The 25,578-nt window shown below is 46.4% G+C and overlaps 1 protein-coding gene across 3 annotated transcripts in view; it reads right to left on the bottom strand.

Annotated features, from left to right (window-relative positions):
* Positions 1-544: 544 nt before the first annotated feature.
* The window catches only part of LOC119463399 (myosin-6-like), a 78,408-nt gene continuing 53,374 nt past the window's right edge, over positions 545-25,578 (bottom strand). For 2 of the 3 annotated variants that reach the window (XM_049655543.1, XM_037724246.2), the window contains exon 24: positions 22,871-23,194. In XM_049655543.1, the coding sequence (XP_049511500.1) occupies positions 23,081-23,194 (114 nt within the window). In that variant the 3' untranslated portion in view covers positions 22,871-23,080. Of the gene's footprint in view, positions 936-22,870; positions 23,195-25,578 lie in introns of those variants that run through there. The other variant, XM_037724245.2, reaches the window with a different exon arrangement.

Raw genomic sequence — 25,578 nt, 5'->3', positions numbered from 1 at the left:
AAACATGTGGTTTTGCGCCGCTTTCCGGGAACGGATGAGTAGCGCAGTAGAGGGAGACACTGTCCGTACTCTACTGCTGTGTGTGACTGTCACTGTGTCCGCCATTCTACGACTATGCATAATTGGTGAATGTTTTTATTGGGTTACATGTTACTGTAATAAATACCATGAAAGACAAAGAAAAAAAGTATGGGTAGCGCCGTGACTAAGATACCTGACTTTGACTCAATAGAGAAATCGCAGGTTCAAAACTCATTGTCGCTAACTTGCGTTTATAAACATCTGATTTCTTTCTGTTTCGTTGATTGTATTTTTTATTAATACAACGTTTTCTTTATGCAGTGAAAGCGTCACGCGTCAGCGAAGGTTTTCCTCAGTGAGTCGACATAGAAATGATTACGCATTTAAAAATAAATCACCGCCCCTTCCACTCCGTGAAGATGGTCGCACAGCGAAGCTGTGTTATAGTTAAACCGAGTGTTAACACTTGTAATTGTGTTAACACACGTGCCCACGTAATTACGTGGGCACGTGTTGCAATTGCGTAAACACAAGTAAACACAGATCTACAACAGGAAGTTATATTGAAACGTTGCGAGGCGAGAAGAGGCAGCGACTTCCGACGCTGTTCGACGAGTGTCCAGTTCTCTGGTCGAAACCTCCCGAGCCGCCGCCAGAGGCATCGGCTGCCGTCACAGACACCGCGCGCGTTCGGTGCGAACGCGGGGAAACGCGGACGGCGCCGGCAGCAGCTCTGCGCGTTATCCCAAAGGGTGTGCCGCACAGAAACACCTTCTCTTATTGCCTCTCCTCCTCGTGCCCAGCGCGGCCTCTCATTGGTCGCCTCCTCCTCCGCCCAGCGCGCCTCTCCTCCTCTGCCGGTCACGTGACCTACCCTTTCCGGCACGGCTCCCATTCTCTCCTGGTCACGTGACCTGCGTGACACCGGACAGACGGCGAAGGCTCGACTAAGAACAGCTCCGCTGTTAAAAATTGGCGTCCACCTGACAGTAGCACGTGGCTACAAAAGAAACCCACGCGGGTCTCTCGGAAGAAAACTTTCGCGATAGCGCAGGTCCTAGAGCAATCGCACCAGAAAGGCGTTGATTCCGAGTTCGATCTCCAGACCAGGACGAGTTCTTCTACTCCTGCGACGCCAATCTGATAAACCCGTCGGGGCTTTCTTTATAGTTTCTTGCTATTGTCAGATAGAGGTCTTTTTTTTTCTCTCTCTCTTTCATGAACTGAATAAGCTTCTGTTAGTCGGCTATGGTACACAGGTTTATTTATTTACTAACACTGCCACGCTGACAATCCTCTACTGAGAGTCATTACAGAGAGGGGGCTGTTATGGCTCAGTGTAGGCCAAGCAGTTCATGCGCTAGGGCTGTTCGTAAGAAAAGAAGCCGTCCAATCGTAACGGCGAACGTATCATTTGTGAAGGCGGTCGGCCAATAGCAAACAGTTCTTAACGGATGAAACCTTTGTGAATACTGATCGCTATACCAAGCAACACCACAGAGCACAGGTACGTGGCAGCAGCAGTTCGGTTGCCGGTACTACCACTACGCATAACTACACATTGGTGGCACATTGGGGTACCATTGCACAGCAGCGTGCGGGGATAGTAGTGGTACCTGCAACAGCAATCACCAAACAACTACGTGCTACTACATATAGTAGTCGTACGTACTAGTCCGCACGTAGTAGGGATACGTAGCACTGTACCATTGCATAACAGTGTTACATATTAGCGTACCACCACGTAAAAGTATTACGTACCACTAGGCATCGGTGCACTACACTAGTGGTGGTACAGCGGCCCGTAGTAGTGGTATTAGGCACCGCACAGTGCAAGTGTAGATTACGGGTTACAATGTATATCGTACGTAGTGCTACCACTGCAAGCGGCACGTAGTAGTACCATTAAAGTAACAGTGAGGCTCTAAGTGACACACTATCAGAAAATCCTACATGCCCTGTACCATAATCCCATTTGTTCCTGTATGATTAATATAGCAACAAACAGGGATTACGCTACAGGGCACACTGGTTTTTCCAATGGGGCACTACGCACTACCACTACGCAGTAGCGCTTGGTACCCGAAACCGCTCTCTTACGTGTCACTAATGATAATGATATTAATGTCACTAAATGTGATACCTCAGTGCACGACTACCAGTTACACCAACCGTCTTTCGCAGCCGCAACGTCAATGGATGTCACGGCCATTGCTTGCGCGCGCCTCTCTGCTTGCTGCACGGAATCTGTAATGCCAACGAACGGGATAGCAACGCTCGCTCTCTTCGGGTACGGGTTCTGCTCCCGAAAGGGGTCGCTGATGTCGAAACGCGATAAAGAAGCCAGCAGAGGAGAGCTCAAAAGTTTACGGCTTGTTTATGCGGGTGTAGTGGTAGTTGCGGAGCCGACTGTTGTCGTTGCTTCTGCTGCTTGTTGCTGGCGCGGAGGGTAAAAAAAAAAAGGAAATAAGATCCCGCGCGGAGTGATGCAGACGACGCACTCCTCCGATCACCAATCCCACCTCGCACGCATCTATCTCTTTTTCACTTACGCCGTATACGCCACTTTTCTTGAATAAATAAAGGCATTCCCGCCCGCGCGGACGCGAGCTAAAACGTGCGTTTCGTTGTTCGTAGATTCTTCCGTACTGTGGGTGCGTAAAGTTGAGTGCTCTGCGCGGGAATTGTGTAACTCGACTGTATGGAGGGAATGTTCATCGCCGAACAGTTCGTCGTCGGGGCGAAGGTTTCGATCGTTTGCTGCGGAGTGGCGGCTTGCGACACGTGCAAACTACGGGTTACTCGCTCCGAGCGCGATGCTATAGCGAAGCGCGATGCTATATATATAGTGAGTTTTGATGGAAGGAGAAAGAGTCACGTTACTCAACTTTAGGTTCCTCAAGGTGCAAGTCTTCCTTCTTTAGAACGTAAGCATATGCGTCGTACAGTGCGCGCGCGTATGTGTGTGTTTGGGGCGGGGGGGAGGGGGGGGTTGAATTGAATTCGGGGGTTTTACGTGGCAAAACCACGATTTGATTGTGAGGCACGCCGTAGGGGGGCATTCCGGATTACTTTTGACCACCAAGGGATCTTTAACGTGCCCCGATGAACGGGACACGGGGCGCTTTTACATTTCGCCCCCATCAAAATGCGGCCGCCGCGGCCCGGATGAGCAGGGAAGGAAGCGGGGGATGGGGCGGGGGGCGTGTGTGTGTGCGTGTGTGTGTGTTTGTGTGTGTAACCGCCAGATAAGCGCTAGGTATACCGGATATTCGCTGATCGTGAGTCAGGATTGCACGATATGCGTGAGTCCTCCGTTATTGCGTGCGTTCCGGCCCACATTCCCATTCGGAACATTATCTTAGCACATGACTTAAGTTACCGATTCGGCACTTCACGCATTGAATGCGCCTTGTACATAAGTTATGCTTAGTCTCTGGTGAACTTAAGAGTACACCGTTCGGTACATGACAAGTTTCATCTACCAATCTGCTTGAATTTTATAATTCTCTTTAGTCCGTGCTTTAAAGTCTTGTATCTTGCTGGTTTAGCTATGCTGTCGTTTCCATAAGATGGCCGATTCTGCTGCTATCTAATGTGGTGTCTCTAGCAGCTGTTGTATTGCCTTGGGACGTTGAATCCTATAGATCAGTAAATCAATCAATCAATCAATTATGGCCAAATGATCTCAGATCGGCTCGTACGGTCATGGAGACTCATATCTTCCACAACAAAAACGTAGTGACGACCAAACCGCTTGGCACCTAACTACAAGAGAATCCTTAGTTATTTGCAAAACCTTAAGTAATGCTGTCAGACAAGCCATAAGATTGCCGAGTTTTGTATTCATGTAACCAGCACGCAATAAGATGAGACAAAAAAGGCATACACGGACACCGCAAATGTCTGTCTTCTTTTTGTGTCATTTTGTGCAAATAACATGGGTCAATAATTGCAGAACGTTGTCGTAATGAAAGAGATATGAAGCGGTAAGCCTCCGAGAGTCGGCTGTTGCTAAGCGCCTGCCAGGTTAGTATTCCAGGATAGAGTAACTGCGATCGCGTACTATAGGTAACGGGATAAGAAAAAAAAATAACCCATAAGCGCGCGGCGCAAAGTAGTCACTCGGAAAGCTGTTTTCTCCCAAGCCAAGAATCGGCCCGAGGGAACGGATTCGGCATTCTTTGATGCCGGGTGCACTCTTGAGAGCACGGCTTATTCCGAGCAGGAACTGAGGATATCCAGTCTTACGCGGTGCATAGAAAGCTAAAGCGCTTTAGTAGTGCCTGAGAAGAACCTTGCCCAAAAAGGCTTCGAGATAAAAAAAAGTAACCGTGAAATCTTGAGTGCACCAGAAATGGAGATGTTGCGAAGGCTGAAGTATACCCATTGGAGCAAGATGTATTCGTGAGGGCGGAAAATTCCGTGACTCCGTGGGCTATGCGCAAGAAGTACGAATGATGATTGTTGGATGTTATTGTTGGACGTTGGATGGTGCACGAACTGTGAATTTTGAAGGGTAGATGTAACACGGCTGTATAGAGGCCTAAACACATGATGATTGATGGGTTTTAATGCCGCAAGGGCATCTTTGGTCAAAGAGTGCCAGGCCTAAATACATGTGAAGTGCGTATATATGCATTAAAACTATGAAAGGACGTGTGAGGTATGAGACGTGCTATGGTCATAAAATATATGCAATGAGGGGATGATGTACAAAAGATGTGGGTGTCAGTAGCATTAATTCTTCAGAAGGACCCTTGAACACAAGGGCCTAGAAGCACGTGCTCTACAAAAACGTATTATCGTAGCAGCAGCAGCCTCCAGCGAAAGGATGTGTTATGGAATCTATTGGGTGTATAACATGTAGCACACCAACATCGTTTATAAAAGCTGAGACTGATTTACTTTCAAATAGTCGGTTATTACCTAAGAACATTGCTGGATGTAGTGGTACTTGTTGACGGTATGGTAAATGAAAGTGTTTTTTTTTTTTATGAGCCTCTAATTCTCACGACATTCCAGCAACACGTGAAGGACAGTTAACATCGAGCCACGTTTACCACAGATAGGCGACTCGTCACCAGTCAACCGGTACGAGTGTGTGCCGTACGTGTGGCCTTTTCTAAGTCGACAGCTGATGACTTCGGTTCGCCGTATTGTTTATATGGGTGGCCAGTTTCCTACCTGCGGTTTAATAACATGCGACTTATTAGATGTTACGTTGTCTCATGAGCGTTGCCAATAGTTCCTAAGGCTTTTTTCGCAGGAAAGGTTTTAAGTCTATGTGAGGGACAGCTATAGAGGAGTTAGTGTATTATGTTGCTATTGATGTGTAGGTTTCGTCAGCGAGCATATTGCCTTCGATGCCTCTGTGTCCAGGGACCCAGCACATTGTGACATATGTTGATTATACATGTATGTTGCACACAGGAGTGAACAAAGGTCATTTAGTACCGGATTTTTACTTTTATGAAACAAACTTAAGCTTCTGACGGCACTTAAAGAGTCAGTCTATATACAATGCCTTTTTGCACCTTTGTTTTCTTAATACGTTTAATAGCCGACCGTACTGCGTATGCCTCAGCCGTAAAGATGCTCGTTTCAATTTGCAGAACATCGTATTCGGAGAAAGATGGGCACAGTGCTGCATAAGACACACCGGCACGTGATCTTGATGCGTCAGTGTAGTACTCCGGGCATGAGCATTTCGCCTGAAGTTCTAGAAAGTGCATCTTAGTGTGTGCATCTGGGGCGTGCTTAGTGACCTCAACAAACGATGGCTCACATTCTATGAGCTGCCACTGCCACGGCGGTGACGACTTTGCTGCACGAGACGGATGTTCGATGAGTGGTACACCCACTTCTTTGCTGAGGCTCCGCACACGCAACCAGAAAGGCTCTCTCGCTGCAGGTCGATTCTGGAACAGCGTCGCACTTTCTTTCTACGATCGAGTGGGTGAGTTTCTTTCTTATCGCACTTAGCATTCTTAGCCTCCTTCCCTCGTTTTGCGGTTTATATCATATTTCTAGCCTTTTTGCCAATGGTCAGTTTTCTAGTAGAAAAACGCCCGGCACCACACATCTCACGATTATTGTCGACGTTAATGCGATTAGCACTGAAGCTGTGTAAGCAAACACGCCGTACTGCCACAGCCGCAACGCGTCATGTAAGAGGCGTGTATGCATCCGGGGCTCCTCCGTCGCTCTTCCCTCTGGACATGTTACGCTATCTATCGGTGCCGCCGCGAAGTGCGTGCGTGGCGCGCGTGTGTATATTCAGGAGAGATGGTTTGAATATATATGACGCGGGTTCACTTCTATCCAGCCACCGGAGAAATATTAAGTTATTTCTTGTCATTGAAGAGCCGCACATGCCTCGTGGCACATACCGAGAGGCCCAAGTCGGCGTGAAAGATGTACGTTCATTAGGCAGCGGTACACACCAAGTGTCACGTGACCCATTTTGATCCAACAGTTGCTTTATAACGCGGTTCTATCAGCAGAGCAGCCCAATGCTCTACCCATTACACCATGGCCTATCCGTTAGGCCAAAGTGCGCAGCCAAATTCAAAATTTATTCCGTTGTACGCAATATTTTCTTCTAGTGGCGTTTGTTATATCGAGCTTTGAATGTAGTTTATTCATCAGCATATTCGCTCGCGGTATAATGTCATCGGCACTATCCTCATTATCATCACAGCATCAATCTAGTAAATCACAGCGCACATCAGCATGATGTGGGAGTTTGTTCGTTGCTGCAGTTCTTTCAGCGGGCACGGATTGAAAACGCAATTTTCACACGCGTAGGCAGACAGAACGTGATTTTATTTTATTGCGAGAACGCTTATAATAAGCTGTCCTTTGCAAGTTTCGCATCCGAATAACGCGTTATAAGAACCGAGCACTGGCAATACAGTTTCTTTCTTTTTTTTCTTCCTTTCTTTCTTTTTCTTTCTTTCTTTCCTTCTTTCTCTCTTTCTCGGCACGTTTATTTTCTGTGAACTTTCTTGTGGCAAGCCACAGCGTCGAAAATGGTTTGACGAGACCCCGCGAATATGAAATCCCGTGGGCGGGCGACCACGTCTGGAACACACACACACGCACAAAGAAAAATCGACGCCGCGTTTTCGCAAGGCGCAATTTCCCCGTTGTCTTTTCGCTACAAAAGGCGCGACGTGTGCTGCGACACTTTTATAGAGACAGCACAGTAGCGTGCAATGCGCCGAGAACGTCTCCGATGCGCAGTTCAAAGACGTCTCAAACGCTGAAATTGTCTCACTCCGACATTCGTTCCGTACATTACAAACGTGTAGGCAATGAAAGATTCGTTCAAAAACTGGCCGCGTACACGCGAACGTCGACGCGTTTCCGAACGTTCATCTCACCAGATTTCTCAGCTACCTGCAAATCTGGCTTCTCCCAAGTCATACGCTTTGTAAGGAGAAACGCGCTTCTGTGATTCTCTGTATTTCACAGGCGACCGCTTAGATATCTCAAATATTTTACGTATGCGTGTAACATAGAATGTTACCATGTCAACGGGGAAATATTTTCTTCATCGTCATCGTAAGCGTATCAACAATCCCGTGCACGACAAAGATTTATCCCAATGATCTCTAAAACTCCCTTGCCTAGTGTCAACCGAACTCACCCCATGCTCGAAAATTTCTGAACACCACCTAGTCATTTGCCATCTCCTCGACAGTACTTTGCTACTAGTAACACCATTCAGTGTCTCTGGTAGACTGCGTGTTATCATTCTACGCAATTCGCGGCCTGCTCAACTCTGCATTTTCCTCTTGATCTTATCTGGCATATCCACCCACGTTTCATCTGTAGTCGGAAGCACCATCTTTATCTCGCTTGCCCAACGTTCAGCCCATAATTTTTCTTTACATCGCTCGACCACGTACGCCTTGTGACAGTCTATAGACTGCCACGGAGAAACGAGAAAAGGATTTCGCAGTCCAGGACCTCGTACATGCTACGCAGGTGTCAACGAACGTCGCTAAGCAGTGGGTCAAAGTGCAATCAAATAATTAGGTGTCGCAACCCAAACATACACGCGGACTCTAAGGGACTCTGTCGAGGGTTGATCGTTATTAATTTCGACCACCTGGATTTCTTCAATGTGTAGCTACATATGACGTACCACGCTAGAGAACAAACCGTCTGAAGGTCATTCGCGGTTACAAAAGGTCCTAGGACCGTAGTCACATGCGTCACAAGCTCAGAAGGTGACACACGCGCTGGTGCAGTGAGTGATTACAGTGATTTAATGTAGTGAGTGACTGTAGTGAGTGAATGTTGTGATTTAATGTAGTGAGTGACTGTAGTTAGTGAGTGTTGTGACTTAATGTAGTGAGTGACCGTGGTGAGAGGCTGTAGTGAGAGGTTGTAGTGGGAGAATGTAGTGAGTGACTGTAGTTAGTGAGTGTTGTGACTTAATGTAGTGAGTGACTGTGGTGAGAGGCTGTAGTGAGAGGCTGTAGTGGGAGAATGTAGTGAGTGACTGTAGTGTAGCAGACCTCAGTGAGCGACTGCAGTTTCCATGTACACTTCCGAACGAGGCGACACCACCAGTGATTTCTATCCTTTTATCCTACTTCTTAGAAAGGAGGAGATAGAAACAGTTGAAGATAGTAAAAGTCAAGCAAAGAGGAAAGAAAGATCAAGATGGCAGCGGTGGCCTTGATTGAGGCCACCTGCTCATTAATACGCTGAGCGATAATAGAGTTTTATCAAATAGCAGCATTTCGAGCAGCGCGACACAGGACAAAGAAAAGAGGCGCAGGACAGAAGGCTGACTAACAACCTAATGCTTTACTTACAGAAGTGGCATATAAAAAGTTGGAGGACGCTTAAGCTTTGCCTTTAAGAGGAGAACGCGATAGCGTTATCGGGACCCGTACGCATCGCATCGTTCGCATACGGCAAGTAGGCTTCATTCACTGCAACACTGAACGTGGGAAAGCCAGCTTACAAAGACCAAGCTTACACCGATTTTCTTAAAGTCGGCTTCACTTTTAAACTGAAATGCATTGCTGGAAAGACGCTTTTCCAGGGGCAATATAAGTGGTCTTATACTAAAACGGGAAGGCCCTAGCACCTTTTTTATTATTTTATTAATTGTTTGCTATGCCCCGACCCGCGCAGGTCTGGTAGAAATGTTTGAGTTTCCACGTAGCAGAATTAGGTTTTCTCGTACATTCAAATTACAATCCAACGCCGATTGGTAAGCAATCCGACGGCGAATCCGACGCCGAATGGTAAAGTCGTACTTCACCATTTTTCTGACGCATTTCACTGTGAGAAATTCAATTTTTGTTCACCAAAACCTTGCACCAGGTGGAGGGTCTGCGCGGTCGATGTGGTTGTTGGATGATTTTCTCCGCCACCCGCGATCACACGCCGGTTGCCGACGCAGGATTTTCTACGACACGGGGCCCTAAACGCTATCGCGTTAAAAACATGAGGAAGTTACACATAAAAAGAGACAAAATAATGTACCATAGCGCTACAGCCGCAACCCACCGACGCGACGATGCCCTCTCCCCTCCCGCGACACCTGGTGCGCTAAGGTACAGCAGGTGCTCCCTTTCGCGCGCTGTGCAGGCTCTGCTCCGTCGAGGAGCACTCGTGCCGAGGGCGAGAGCGAGGGTGACGTGGGGTCGCAGCGATGCCCTCTCCCCTCACGCATAACCTGGCGTGCTAAAGAGGCAGCAGGCGCCCCCTTTCCCCACTCTGCTCCGTCGGGGCGCGCTCGTGACGTCGCGTCGCAGCCAATGGGAATTTACGTGCCATTTCGCCGCTACAGACTACCGACGCCGGCACTTTCACTCAATGTACCATTTGATGTTTTCTCGCCAAAAAGAAACAAGATCGTGTACCCGGATACAACAAGCGGAGTATTGTTGACTGTTTTCTTGAGCCAATATAAGTATTTTCTTATCTGAAGCTTGTTATAATTCGATAAAAATTAACTAACTGTTAAAGAATTGACTTAAACGCGACATCCTCGATGGTCAAATTCTAATCATGTGTTAGAAGTATGTTTCAGGGCACAAAATTGCCCGAGACCTCCTTTCTCGCGTTTGCCCGACCGTTGAGTGCATGCGTGAATTGCGCGAGAGGCATGTGGGGGACTGAGATGTCGCTTTAGGGGCGGCGCGCACCAATAATAATAACATTTAGTGATACCACGAATTCGTTTAGTGTTAAATATTCAATTGCACGTTATACTGAAGTTCTTCATGATTGGGCGGCGCATACTTAGAACGTGCTTATATGGCACGTACTCCTCTCGTCGCCGAAGACGGTGCCACTGGCTGAGTGCCTAAGACGCACTGCGAAGCGGCAAACTTTATGTTACGTGAGCCCCAGTGACACGAGCCAACCACTCACGACAAAAAAAAAAAAAACTGACGCTTCGCCATTACACACTCTGTATACAGGTTGTCCCAACTATCATGCACCAAGATTGAAAAGTATGCAAAGGCCACGTAGCTAGTCAGAACCAAAGTAATGTTGTTTCATCGCTCGGAGATACTCAGATTATTTTTTTTTCATTCCGTCCACTTGCATAATTTGTCCTAATTAATTAATTAATCAACTTCTCAAGTATCATAATTAGATTAAAAGTGTGAATGAGAAAATTGTAGAGCAACATGAAAAACCACCGATACAGCTTACTTTTGCTCAATGCAGTGCTACATAAAAGTATTCCGATCGTGAAAGAAGGCGGCGAATGACGCAACATTACCGTGCGACTGGCCACTCGAGGCAATTTTTTTTTTTTTCGCTCGACAAGGTACGCCTTGTGACACTCTATAGACTCGCACGGAGAAAGCGTGAAAAGGATTTTGCAGTCTGGGACCTCGTACGCCTTATGCAGGTGTATTTTTCTTCACCTTCAGAGCTTTCCTTCTGAAAAGCCGTATGGGTTTTCTTTGTAGCTTCGGCCTACAAAGCGGGTGGATGTCGATTCTTCCCTTTCATAACATGTTTCTATTTAATATCGGAGCTGTTTAAGCCAGCCGTAAGCCTGTCATGCGTCGGAAAAAATGTGGGCCGATCCTGGTGGATCAGCAGAAAGGGTCCAAGCGCAATGGCACATACCCCTGTGAACTAGCGAAGTTTAGCCAGGCTAAGTCTAGCAATGCATGGTTGGGACTACTTAAGCTTAGGCAGTCAAAAATGAGAAAAAAAATAAATTATGGGGTTTTACGTGCCAAAACCACGATCTGATTATGAGGCACGCCGTAGTGGGGGACTCCAGAAATTTGGACCACCTGGGGTTCTTTAACGTGCACTTAAATCTAAGTACACGGGTGTTTTCGCATATCGCCCAATCGAAATGCGGCCGCCGTGGCCGGGATTCGATCCCGCGACCTCGTGCTCAGCAGCCCAACACCATAGCCACTGCGCAACCACGGCCGGTAAAGCTTAGTCAGTCATCGATAGCCAATAGCTAATCGATAATGCATCAATAATCAATAAATTCCGGAAAATGATGTGGATGACTTGGTAGTGCTTTAGCCTAGCCCTAATACGTGGCCAATACCTTGCGATAGCCAATCGAGAGCCAATCAATAGCTCAGTCGATAATCGATCAATAATCAATAAATTCCGGAAAATGCTGGGGATGACTTGGCAAGTGCTCAGCCTAGCCCAAAAGCCAGGACTAGCTGACTGGCCTCAGTGACCGATTGTGAAGTGTTGGACAACCGCACGTGTTCATACTGAGAGTACTTTCTTCCCTCTCTCTCCTTTCTTTTGATCCCTTTAATCCCCTTCCCCCGTGTAGGGTAGCAAACCGGACGTGCGTCTGGCCTCCCTGCCTTTCCTTTCTTCTTTTTCTTCCTACTTCTTCAGGACTAGCTAGGTGCCTATCAGCTCCGCTGTCTCTTTAGCATTCCGCCTGCAGTGCAAGCTACGCCAATTTTTTTCCCAAAAAAATGAAGAAAAAGAAGCTTCTGGAACAAGAGTTTTCTATTTTAGATTACGCAAATCGGTGCTAGTCGAGCCCCGCTCTGCTTTCGTTGTTCCTCTAACTCACTTCGTCTTTCTTTCTCGTATATATATTTAACTGATCTAACAACGACCCATTGTCATGGTCTTTCGGTGCCTTGAATGAAGCGTGTATAAACTTGTGTCCTCGATAAACTTTTCAGTTGATAGTCAGCTCCTGTGTGGTGTCTACGCCTGCATTAATCTTCGTTTTCAGTGCGCTGTTCATATTAGACATGAATGCGTTTATATCTCGCTATCTAAAATTATAGTTCGAATTTCGGAGGGCCAGAGCTTAGGCGAAGCACACAGAGAACGGCGCACACACTGCGTTCATTAGCAAACGTGTTTGTTCATTGCTTCTGGCTTTGAACTTTACGCATCCGCAGAAAACAACAAAGGAAGCAGAAAATAAAGGGGGAAATGGAGAATGTGAACACATAGCAGAACTATCGCGATAGACATCATATCTCCTTTCTGTGCAGAAGCATTTACGACGTGCAGACACACACGCGTTTCCTGTTTATTTATTATTTCCATCATTTTTTGTGTATAAAAAGGCTTCAAATATTTCCCGAGCGTCCTACTACCTATATTTTCGCACGATCTGGAACCTATCGAAATCAAGTTATGTTTCTAGCGCTCGTACTGCTTATTGAGTTTTCTATTGTGTTGTGTTTTCCTTTTCTCTTTTTTTTTCTTTTTTTTTTCATTGCTCTGTTTTCGAAGTGTTGTTTTTTTTTTTCTTTGTTCTTTGTGCAGCTTTTTTTTTTTTCGCTTCTCCTGTGCGTTCAGTCAGCAGCGATTCCTTTCAACGCTCGCTTCTCGTTTTCACCATTTCGGACGTTTGTCCAACAACGAACGTTGTTTCCATCGCCTAAATATAACGCCTCAGTACATGATTTATCGCCCTTAATGCATTCCCTGCTGAAATCGGAGCCGTCCCTTGAAGGTTTCACCGAAGGCTCTCGCTAAACTCGTTAGGCGAGAGGGACGCAGTTCTGCTACGACATGCGTGTGCATAACAGACGGCTAGTCGGGGCAAAATGACGTCTGAGAACACTCGAAATATTTCGAAAGCTAGTGTGACAAAGCAAACAGACGATCACTTAAGTTTTGGCAAACATACACGGAACTCGCAACGTCCTGAAAAATTTAGATAGATAGATAGATAGATAGATAGATAGATAGATAGATAGATAGATAGATAGATAGATAGATAGATAGATAGATAGATAGATAGATAGATAGATAGATAGATAGATAGATAGATAGATAGATAGATAGATAGATAGATAGATAGATAGATAGATAGATAGATAGATAGATAGATAGATAGATAGATAGATAGATAGATAGATAGATAGATAGATAGATAGATAGATAGATAGATAGATAGATAGATAGATAGATAGATAGATAGATAGATAGATAGATAGATAGATAGATAGATAGATAGATAGATAGATAGATAGATAGATAGATAGATAGATAGATAGATAGATAGATAGATAGATAGATAGATAGATAGATAGATAGATAGATAGATAGATAGATAGATAGATAGATAGATAGATAGATAGATAGATAGATAGATAGATAGATAGATAGATAGATAGATAGATAGATAGATAGATAGATAGATAGATAGATAGATAGATAGATAGATAGCGAACTGCGCGATAACCGAGGGAAACAGAGGGGTCACAGTTTCGTACGCGCGAATATTGCTAGAACAATCTCGAGCGCTGCGATTGCTAAACTAGCAGGGGAATTATGGGAAGTGCGTCGGTATTTGTCCGACCTTTTTGTGCGCGCGGTTTCAGGCGGTGTTGTGGCATTATTTATTACGCGTTGTCTTTCTAAATTTGTAAGCACACACACCTTTCCCTAAACACAGCAAGGTAAGAAAGAGGTGGTCTCCAAATCCATGTCTCATAGGGTAGCACGCTCTGGATTTAAAGTGCTGATCTTAAAAGCAATGCTTTTGCTGGTTGAATGCGGCGGAAGCAATTTCGGGAGGCGGAATCACGTCATAGACGTCGGGTTTTGGACACCCCCTATTAGTACATATCCTTGCGTGCGTAATCACTGCACATCTTCGTACAGATGAGGCGATATCGTTTTGCAAATTACCAATTCGAAGCCAGGATGATGTTTAGCGACGTCCCTGTACGACCCGCCAATCCCCTGCTGGCTGCATGGCCTCCGAGATTGTGCGGCGCACGCTGTCTCGGAGGCTATGCATGCTGGCGCCTGCGTTTTTCTTTGGCTGTGTAGAGTTACCTACAAAAATCACCAGGGGGAACTCTGTCGCTAGTGTCTATGGGAGCTGCAAGAACAGCGGTCCAGCCAACAGTGAAATGATGAAGACAGCTACATGGATTTGCCTAAACTTCGTGCTTTTGGCTTCAAACGGCTTTGCGGCTTAGCAAATTTTTTTTATTATTACTTTGACCAATATATCGCGTTGTGTTCGCAACCATTCGCAACGGTTATGCGCGTGCGCAAACACTGATTGCCTTCGTGCGCTTTGAAAAATTTGATTGCTTGGAAACCTATGAACTTTATATAATGCGCAATAAGTAGCACCACGGGAAAGTCTGAAACCGCAAACGGGAAGGTCGGACAAATCCATGCACTAACACTCATTCGAGATGCTATTGTGAATAATGTCTAATTCCCCCATGTTGTCGAGTTCACAATCTTGACAGCTGTGATTGGTCCAGATGGCTGCTACGGCGTCTCCGATTGGTCGAAAGTACCGCCATTACATAATTTGGCAATTTGGCGGGAATCTACTTGAGCGAGCGCAGTGTCATTGGTCATCATATTAGCTTTTGTCGAAGGCTCTCTGCTACAAGAACTTTGATTCAGGCCTATGTACTTCTGAACTTTTATGTTGAAATAAATGTCCACTTATATACGCGCCACCCATCATTATCAAGCTAGCAGAACCGTCATATTTCGATCTCCCGTAGACAATATAGCACCATATTCTCCCTGGTAACTTTTGTAAAAAACGTTACGGCCACAGTGCCAAGCCATGTCGTAACGACAGGCGAAGAGGGATCACCAGTTTCGCACAAGTGGCAACGCAACCCGGCAATTCTAGCCGTTAAGTGGAGGACCCTCGTGCCGTATTCATGTACGGCGGGAGAAAAAAGAAGAAAAAAAGATAAATAAACAAAGAAAATGAAGGTTAACGGCTTGGCGTCGCGCTTTCAATCGGCGCCTCGGTGACGTCACCGGAAGCTATAGCGCCATGCGAAAGCAGACGGATCAAAGAAAGCGTCGTGTTTCGCAGAAGATGGCATGACCGAAACAGACGACAACTGAGACTGCCCGACCGATTTTTTTTTTCTTTTTCTTTCCGCGCATTTGCTCGCTATTACTCGAGGACGTGAGAAAAAATGTCGCAGATTTCAAGTGGATGAGCAAATCTTGGAAAGCTCAGAAGCATCGCAGAAACAACAAAGGCTAGAGAATGACGTTGCGACAAACCCGATATGCCGATGTGTCCCTTTCAAGGATACCCCGGCCGATACTCACGAATCATTCTGTTACGTTTAACAGTTTAGGTTTCAGGGAGTGCAAGAACCTCTCGTGAGGACAGTTTTGGACACCTCAATGATTACGAACCAAAGATCGTGTGGATGACGATGAGCGAAGACTCACTGTGAAACTGGTTCAGTGACACCGAGGAACCAGGCATTTCTCGTAGGAAAGAAATAAAACATCTAAAGAAGGAACAGGCGATTTTGTAGAAAATGACAAAAAAAAAAAAGAACGGCGCGCGCATCGACAGCTGCGGTAAACGAATGCCCGTATTGATAGCCACCGCAGTACATTACGGTGCGTTGTCCTGATAAGTGACGGTTGCGTGAGACCGTGTTTTACATGGGGGCTCGATCAAGTTAAGTAACTGACCCGTCTCCGGCGAGCCGATGCTCATTCCTACAATGGTCGCTGTCAAAAGAATGACAGCCAAGAAAAAAAAGAAAAGGCGAAGGGTCACTGTCGAAATAGAACAGGCTAGCGTTGGATCATTTCAAGCTGACAGTTGAAGATTTGCGGTCGTGGCCTTATTGATTCATCCTGAGAGGCATTTGCACGGTCAAAGTTGAACGTCTGTAGGTCGTTGCGCAACGAACGGAGCTTCTTCGCTCGTTATATCATTGCCTTAAACGCGCGCACACTGGTTCGTCAAGTGGGTGCAAAAAAAAAAAACGATAACTAGTGAGGATTTATTTTATTTTTCTCGTTCAGCGATCTTGGCTGCACAAATTGAAAGCGTCCGACATATATTTTCGCAAGTCCAGCGTGACCGCATAAGATCTCGTCCCCGATGACGTCACGCAAGCACTCGGGTCAATGCGCAGTGTCCGGTGGTTTCGTACTTGGATTCTGCACGCTAAATTTAGCGGGACATTCACGTCTCGCGACTCCAGGAAGCGTAACAAGAAACGACGTAGTTACAATGATTGCATAGATCAAATTCTGGGCTTTTGCGTGCCATAACCATGATCTGGTTATCGATCAGGCACGACGTAGTAGTTGACTCCAGATTACTTTTGAACACCTAGGGTTATTTACCGTGTACCCGATGCACCAGTACACGAGCGATTTTGCATACCGCCTCCAGCAGAATACGACCGCCGCCGGGGCCTGAAGCGAACCCACGACCTCGATCTCAGAAGCACAACGCCACAGCAAATGAGTTACCGCGGTGGATAAATATTGTAGACTGCCAATGCTAATGAAAACTAATCAACCAAGTTGAAGTGTCTGAGACAGTCTGACAGGTGGATTCATCTTCTTAAAGGCGGTGGTGTCATCCTTGGCGAATTAGTTTTATGCGGTAAGCTGATCACAGGTCCTCGTACTCTCACTTTGTCGCAAGATCCAGGCACGAAAACAGCACAAAAAGAAACGCGTAAGTGCTATCGCATTTGTAACAGACGGGACCAGACGCAGAAGACCAGCAGACGACAGCACAACGGCGCTCTCTCATTTTGCTTTAAATGCCAGCTGCAGTGCATCGGCATCGGTGCAGGACAAATAAGTACGAGTCTAGAGTCAATCTCAAGGGGCACTTGGGTGTGCACCCTTGTTAGAGATAAAGCCCAGACCACACGTACGCTTGCGGACGCCCACGCATGCGCCCACGTCTGCGCGCCTACGCATGCGCAGACGGTGCGGCACTGCTCGTACGCATCGAAACGCGGCGAAATCTCGGTGATCAGCTCCTCTCTGATATTGCGCGCTTGGGCTGTACTTGGGCTGCCTCGCGTCAGCGGGCCTGGCTACGCAGCGACGGCGCGGCAAATTCAACTCTCAGTTAAGCAGATTTATACCATGCAAGAAAGTGCTTCTTATTCCCTTTTTGTGCTGATCTAACAGCTCTAAAATATAACAATTACGTTTATGGATATCGAAGCATTTTGAAACCTGTCGATGACCGAGTACGAAGTGGCGTCTGCCAAAGCGTCAACAAGTGGCGCCACTGAGGGCGCGCTGCAAGGCGCACTGTCGCGCGTATTAGTGGGTGCGAACCGCCATTCCTCGCTATAGGCGCGGCAACCGCAAGGCGCGTAGACGCGAGCTTGCGCGCGTCCGCAAGCGTACGTGTGGTCTGGGCTTTACGGCATTACCTCGGGATAGTCTTCATAGTTGCAGCTTCCCCTCGCAAGGAAACGTGCATAATATGGCTGACACGAAACTCTGCGGAACAACACCAACTGGCAAAATTTTTACACCGCTAGTCCAGCGCGTCGCACTCACCTCAGGTGAAGTGCCCGGTCTGGGTAGAGCCGTCACCGTCGAGTAAGTGCGCGCGACGTGCCACGATACGTTCACCAGGATAAAGTTCACCCCAAAGCGCACGCTACAATCTGCTGTTTCCTGTCCTAAAAGAGACACCCTACGTGTCCCAAATGCCATGGCACTGCGATGCGAGTCCTGAACACGTGACAGGCTATAGACGGACGGCAAAGCGCGTAGCAATGGCATGTTGGACACGTGGGGCGTTTTCCGGACTGGAAACGGCAGACCAAGCGATCAGCTGACAGAAGCGTGCAGTTTATCGCTTACTGCGTGATATGCAGTCCAAGTAGTTTGTGAAGTGCCCAAAAAATTCACACCGCAATTAAAGGGCATACCACTACATGCCGGCCGGACAATGAGCCGATGAAAAATTCAGCTTGTTCTTGCCTAATTTTAGAGAAGACCTGTGTAACTTATTCGGGGCTCGTTTGACAGGGCTAGCGCCGCTTGTGGGCCACGTGTCATCTGATTACTTTTGAGCTAACATAAAGACATAAAGAACGGTGCCACTGAACTTTGAAGTTTACTGAAGTACGCAATTTCGCAACTATGACAACAAAACTTATGCACTTTCTTCGAGCTGGCAACCGCCTCTTTCTGGCAAATACTATGCTAGGCCTAGGTCCGAGTTTTTCAAAATGCTATCATCAGTATTACAACGACCTCTTTTATTACGTTTCTAATGTAATGGCATTAAACAGGTCGCACAAATAGATAACAAGATGCAGAATAGACCCGTGAGAAAGAGGGGCCCTTGGGAACAACTTCTTTTGCAATCAATTCTCGCCAACTTAAAAGGCCTCCTCTGAATTACATTAAAAGAAACACCGTGGTTTATGCATTACGGCAAAGAAATCATCGATTTCGTACTGGGCTACTCTCCGACAGCAACCTCAAACTCCACCCCCTACGCTGAGATAGGGCATTGTGATCTGCAGAGACAAGCTATTAATCAGCTTCTGAAGGATGGGGCACTGTTAAAGAGGGATTATTCAACGTCAGAGTGAAGCAATCCGAACAATATACTCATGATATCTCTGAAAGTGTGCTGCAAAAGTTGACAAAAACGCAGTTTTTTTTTTTTTCCTTTTTTTTTTACACGAGTTTGGTAAGATAAAAAAAAAGATAGATCTATCTTTTTTTTTTTTTATCTTACCAACCTCGTGTAAAAAAAAGGGAAAGAAAACTGCGTTTTCGTCAACTTTCGCAGCACACTTTCAGAGATATCATGAGTATATTGTTCGGATTGCTTCACTCTGACGTTGAATAATCCCTCTTTAACAGTGCCCCATCCTTCAGAAGCTGATTACACGTGCACAACGTGATGTATAGCTGGACGTTGGTGGTTGACCACCAACGTCCAGCTATACATCACGTTGTGCACGGCTAGAATGCGCCGATTCGCAGAAATTACGAAAACATTTTATTGTTGCAGTCGTACACGTCAAATAAAACTTCAAATCCATTTACGCACCACGCTTCCCACTTACTCTCTTCACACTGTAAACGAATTTGCACCCTTAACGGTGAATAAGGGTCTTCACCTTTCATAACCCACACTTTTACAGTTTTTGCACCCAAGGGTGTAAGGGCGCGAGTTACCGACAGACTTACGCCCTCATTCAGTTCTGAGGGCGTAAGTTATGTTACGGTGCAGAAAACACATCGCAACCAACATGAAAGCGTACGACTACAGCGATGCGTTAATAAATTAAGCCCGTGGTCGCGTGCGGGCAGGAATTGTGGTCTTAGGGATATGGGGAAAAGAATCTAATATCAACTCAGATACTCTGCCATTCTATCAAATCTTCGAATCAAATGGTCACTACCTGGAATTATCGATAACCTCTTGAACAGTTCTCGAACAATCCGAACTCGATGTAGAGCGCGAGGTAGCGGGTTCGCGTCCTTGTCTTCATCTCGGTTTTTTGCCGCGGTGTCCTATACTCTGTTCGCTGGCATTCCATTGCACAGAACTACCTATACCGGCTCGCCAGACAGGCTATACCCTCGTGGTAGGGGCATTCGAATAGCGGAAAATTTCATAATTGAATCGAGTGCGCATAAATACGACCTCCGAATACCGAATTGAATATCAGTTTTTTTTTTCTTTCATTACATTTCCAAACAAAGTAAACTATAAAGTTCGCGTGAAGCCCAGGAGTTGGTATATCATGAGGTTTGCGGATATTATTCGACACGTGCACGCGAAGCAGTTTGCAATCGGACACTCTCGGACGTCCGCACAATTAAACAGCTTTTAAATGTCTAACAAACGCGATTACTTACCTGTGCCACCGTGCACAACGACACTAATGAAACGATGAAATTTTATTTAAATTCCGGAGTTAATTACATGCCAAAACCACGGTCATATTATGACGCACGCCGTAGTGGCGGTCTCCGGATTAATTTTATTGACCACCTGGGGTTCTTTAACACACATCCGTGCAAGGCACACGAGCCAAAGAAAGACGTACAACGACCAAATAAAACTTTAAGCTTTATTTGGTCGGTGTACGTCTTTCGTTGTCATGTTTCATTTCGACCAGACGGGCTTCCGTTGAACTCTCGATTACCAGGTACATGAGCGTTCCGCGACCGTCATCGAACCCACAACCTCGAACTCAGCAGTGGAGTAATGGAACAAGCGAACAGTATAATCAATCATTTATTTATCGTGCCCAGGAACAACCATGAGGTCTAAGTGCTGGCGCACGCATACATAAAAAAACTGTTTGAATTCTTATCATAGTATTATAACATATTCGTATGGATACCAAGAGAAGGGAAGCGCAATCGAGGACGGCAGAAAAGTAGGTGGGGTGATGAAGTTAGGAAATTTGCAGGCGCAAGTTGGATTCATCTAGCGCAAGACAGGGGTAACTGGAGATCACAGGGAGAGGCCTTCGTCCTGCAGTGGACATGAATAGGCTGATGATGATTCGTATATATTACATATATTATGTAACATATAATCAATAAATCAATCAATCATGTTTATTTAATAATAATAATAATAATACTAATAATAATAATAATAATAATAATAATAATAATAATAATAATAATTCATGCAATAACCGAAGTTCTTCCGCAGCAGAATAATTTGTATAACAGGATCCCTACTTACATCGATCTCTCTCTCTCCCTCAAGGTTCCATTGGTCTAAAAAAGAAAAACCAACATTGAACAATTTCGAATAGTGAATTTTCGAATCAAATACGAATCGAACAGCAGGGACTATTCGATTAGTATCCAAATTTTCGAATATTCGCGCGCCACTACTTCTTGGTCGAAATTACTCCGAAGCCCTCCGTTGCACGGCGTCCCTAGTAGGTCATAACCCACCGTGCACTTTGGGAAGTTAAGCTCCTCAATTTGATATAAATTTTGCGGTGAAACAATCGTTATATCGTACAGGCGAAACGTGAACTTTTTCCGTACCAGGGCCCGCTTTAACGAAAACAACAACAAAAACTTCCGGCAGAAACAATTGAAACATTACCCTGAAGGCAGGACGAACGCCACAGCGCGAGCATGTCTCACAGCATTGACCAATAGGTAAGGTCTAAAACATGGCGTCTATGACGTATTTCCGGCTCCCGAATCGCTTCCAGGGTATGCAGCCAGCAAAAGCATAACCTTCGAGATCTGTTTCTGTAGCCTATATAGGGAGAGTCGTCGCTGGGACATGGATTTAGACACCACATACTTGGCTAACCGATAACCATCAGAATATCTCGGTTAAGCAAAACTGCCAGTTGGGCGAGTTGGTTTATATAAACCGTGCGAGCCTAACCACCAGCTGAGGGTGCGCCTCCGCTTGTATAAGGCGCAAGGCATTGTGGGAGAAGGGAGCACCGGGCCGCGCGCGGCTATAGCACGGTGTACTAGAACGTTCTAGTTGACTGTAGCTACAGCACGCTGCAGACATTGCAAGGCGAACAGAAGAGCCTCCTGCGGCCGTGGTGGACGGCACTCAGACTTCCCATAATGCCTTGAGGCGGCCGCTGACAGCACGCGCGCATTTCTGGAAAGGTCCATTTACAGCAGAATAGAGATCAGGGGACGCAGAGACTAGGGGCCAGGGTACTACGCATGTGCAATACCCGTCTGCGCATGCGCAGTACCGTGGCCCTTAGTCCTTGCGTACGCTAGCCGCTTGCGTCCCCTCATCTAAAACTCGCTAATATCTCAGCAGCTCTACCCGCAAGCCATCGCTTGACATTGACGATCATCCCCACAATCTCTCCTGCCTATTTACTTTCCTATTTATTTATTTTGTTCTTTGTGCATTACGCCTGGCCCCTACTGTCGGGAATCGATCCTGTGACGTCGTATTCAGCAGCTTGGCGATATGCTGCTGAGCCACCGCCACCAGGGGGCACTTCTGGGCGCACGAACTAGACCAACGACTAGACCAGTAGGAAACCTTCCTGAAGCGCCGGGATTTAAAGTGGATGAAAGCGTGAACCGGTCAGCAGTGGAGATAGGCAAGAGTTGTTTAGAAATTGGTGTGTGTGTGGGGGGGGGGGGGGGGGGAGCGATAGATAGGACCGGATCTGCTACAGGCATAGGTAACCCTACAAGACAGATATATATATATATATATATATATATATATATATATATAGCAAGGTGTATGAAATTCTTCATGTGTAACTGTACTCCGAAGAAGGCCGGTCCACCAGCCGAAAACATTACGTAAATATGTTGTATTTCCAACACGTTCGTCGTCTCTTTCCTGCATCTGTTACGTCGGGTCCAGCGTGTTCATCTGTCAAGAAACCCCTTATGTATGTATGTATGTATGTATGTATGTATGTATGTATGTATGTATGTATGTATGTATGTATGTATGTATGTATGTATGTATGTATGTATGTATGTATGTATGTATGTATGTATGTATGTATGTATGTATGTATGTATGTATGCATGTATGTATGTATGTATGTATGTATGTATATATACATATATATTTATGTATATGGAGAGAGAGAGAGAGAAAGTTTTAAGGAATAAAAAAGCAAGATTCAGGAAATGTTGACAAATTGCTAGACTGCACATTATTTCTAGATTACTTGCTTAGCTCAATTAAGAAAGCTAGGTAACTATTTGTCACTGCCCCGTCTCGACGGGGATGACAATAAATCATCATCAATATTTTTCGCAGTGCGGTAACTGTGAACGAGGGTAAACACGCACACACGTCGAATCACGCGGAGTCTACACTGCTAGCCAGACCCATATGATGCTGGCATCCGGGTGTCTCGGTCTTGCGGCCAGTTTGGACGAGGATGAGCGAGTACGTCATCACCAAGCCCACGAACTGCGGAGAGAGAATGCGAGAAAAGGTGATGACTCATCGCATAACTATTCTTATTAATATCAACCAGCATGCTAGAAAAATGAGTCACTTAAGTATCCTTACGAGATTTGAATGCGAAAGCATGAGGACTCGTCTAAGTTACCACCTTCAAATAAAACTCCACTTTAATCCATCTTGCTCTAATTTGTACAAACCTTAATCCACCTTAATCCAGCTTAGTCCACTTTGATCCACCTCAATCCATTTTAATCCACCTTAATCCAATTTTTGGAGTGGGTCAGGTCCGACGCCGTGGCTGTTCACCGCGGGATTTCGCAGTGCGAGCCGCACCAGGTCCAGCGCCGGGAACGTGACATCACTTGCTCACGTGGGTTTTGGTACCATCGGATGACAACGCCGCACGGCGGATTTTCCGCTTCATGTGGCATACAATGCTTTCGCGTTAATAACGTTGCTTCCAATATTCTAAGCAAAACTCATAAAAGTTAAAACGCTTGAGCTGCTCGATCCGTAACGCTTTGTTGACTTAGACGCAAGCACACAACCCGGAAGTCACCGGTGAACGGTGCGTAAGCACCTATCATGTCAACGTGTCACTGAAAAACAGGCTTGCAAGCGAGCATACAAGTACCTGCAAGTGGACGGGCTCCATCATGGACGACGCCACCTGCAGACACTAAATGACTTTCGCACAAGGCGCCTATGTGTCTTTTTTTTTTCTGTTTCTGTGTCTTCGTTTTTCCATGCGCCGATATCAAATTCCGATGACGCGTCATTTTTTTACCTTTAACAGTGTTTCTAATTCTGTTGCTATGTTCTTTTTATTATTTTTGTGAACACTGTATTTTGTGCGCACACAAACTTTTGTAGCGCCGGTAATGTGCCATTGCCCTCTTTCTATTGCCGTCGTTGTGTTGGTTTTTGATTCCATCACTTTATTTTTAAGGAGGCGCAAACTGTGCACTTAAACAGAATTTAGTCGCACCAGTAGCGATAGTCTTCCCTTTTCCAGTGCCATTTTGTTTCTGCTTTGCTGCTGTGCTTTTTGTCCGCGGTTTGTCATGACGTTTTTTATAGATTGCGTGATTGTTTGTTACCTTGCCGATGTATTGTACCGGAATTGTCATCAAGTGTAGAACTATGCCACGTGCTCCCCTCACTCAATGTCTCTCTGGAGGCCTGTGGGGTACTTATAAATTTTCAAAAAAATCAGAACCCTTCTCCTGTCGAGGAAATGGGGGTAAGCGAAGCTTGTGGCATGACGACGCTGTCGCAAGCATTCCGTTTCAGTTTGCCCTAAACTAAGGGTAGGCGGCTCTTCGCTGACGTTTGGCCTCAACATCGCGCTCCCGCAATTCAGGGTCCGCTACTCGGGGTTTCGCCAGCGCTTCGGAAGCCCTCACGCTAGAATCGGCACGTCGGCGACGAGCCCTTTCCCGAGTGAGTTCACGGCGCCGTTGCTCAAACGCAGCCTGCTCCTCGGCGGAACGCCCCACGCGCGGCCTTCCCATCCGGGCGCCGAGACTGATCTGAGGCGAAGGAAGCCGGGCGGAGCAGGCGGAGCGCGCGCCAACCCCCTTGCCTTCCCTTTCCGTCCCCGCGACACACCAAACGAACCTGATTGGTCGCGCGCGTCACGTGATCCAGCGCCGGCGCAGCTTTCCCCGCACCCGCTCTTTCTTTCTTCATTCCTTTCTTTCTGTCTTTCCTTCCTTCTGTCTTTCTTTATTTCTTGTCCCTGGCTCATACCCGCATATCCCTGGCTCATACCCGCATATCCAATGCGGGTATGAGCCACAGTAGTTTTAGCGTTACATCGCCGGCGCAGGCTAGCGTATACAAGCTTCGCTTGAAAAATAAATAAATATGTACCACCTGGCACGCACTCGCCCGGGCACATAGCACATTAGGGGAGAAATCTCTCACTCGGTCTGGCCTCCGCAGTGACCGAGGGTCTTCTGGACGTCGGCGAATTTCGCCACACTGTCAAACTCTGTAATCGCCGCATTTCGAGCCATTCCGAGAAGCCGCAGAAGCCCCCTGGGCCAATCAGAGCTGGCAAGAAGGTGAATTCGATAATATGGCGGAATTAGCCGATGTCCGCAAGAGCACCCCGGCATGCTGACTGCAGCGAGTACAATTAGAATAAATTAGTACACTAAGGACAGCACCAACGCCGACTAACAACTGAAAGATCGGACAGTGGCGGAAAAAATTGGAGAACGCTTAAGCTTCGCCTTTAAGAGTAGAACGCGATAGCGTTATCGGGACCCGTTCACATCGCATCGTTCGTATACGGCAAGTAGGCTTCATTCACTGCAACACTGAACGTGGGAAAGCCAGCTTACAAAGACCAAGCTTACACCGATTCGTTTAAAGTCGGC

This window comes from Dermacentor silvarum, chromosome 9, assembly GCF_013339745.2.
Source record: "Dermacentor silvarum isolate Dsil-2018 chromosome 9, BIME_Dsil_1.4, whole genome shotgun sequence".
Taxonomy (NCBI): domain Eukaryota; kingdom Metazoa; phylum Arthropoda; class Arachnida; order Ixodida; family Ixodidae; genus Dermacentor; species Dermacentor silvarum.
The sequence above is the reverse complement of the archived record's forward strand: the minus strand, read 5'-3'. Positions and strand labels throughout refer to the sequence as shown.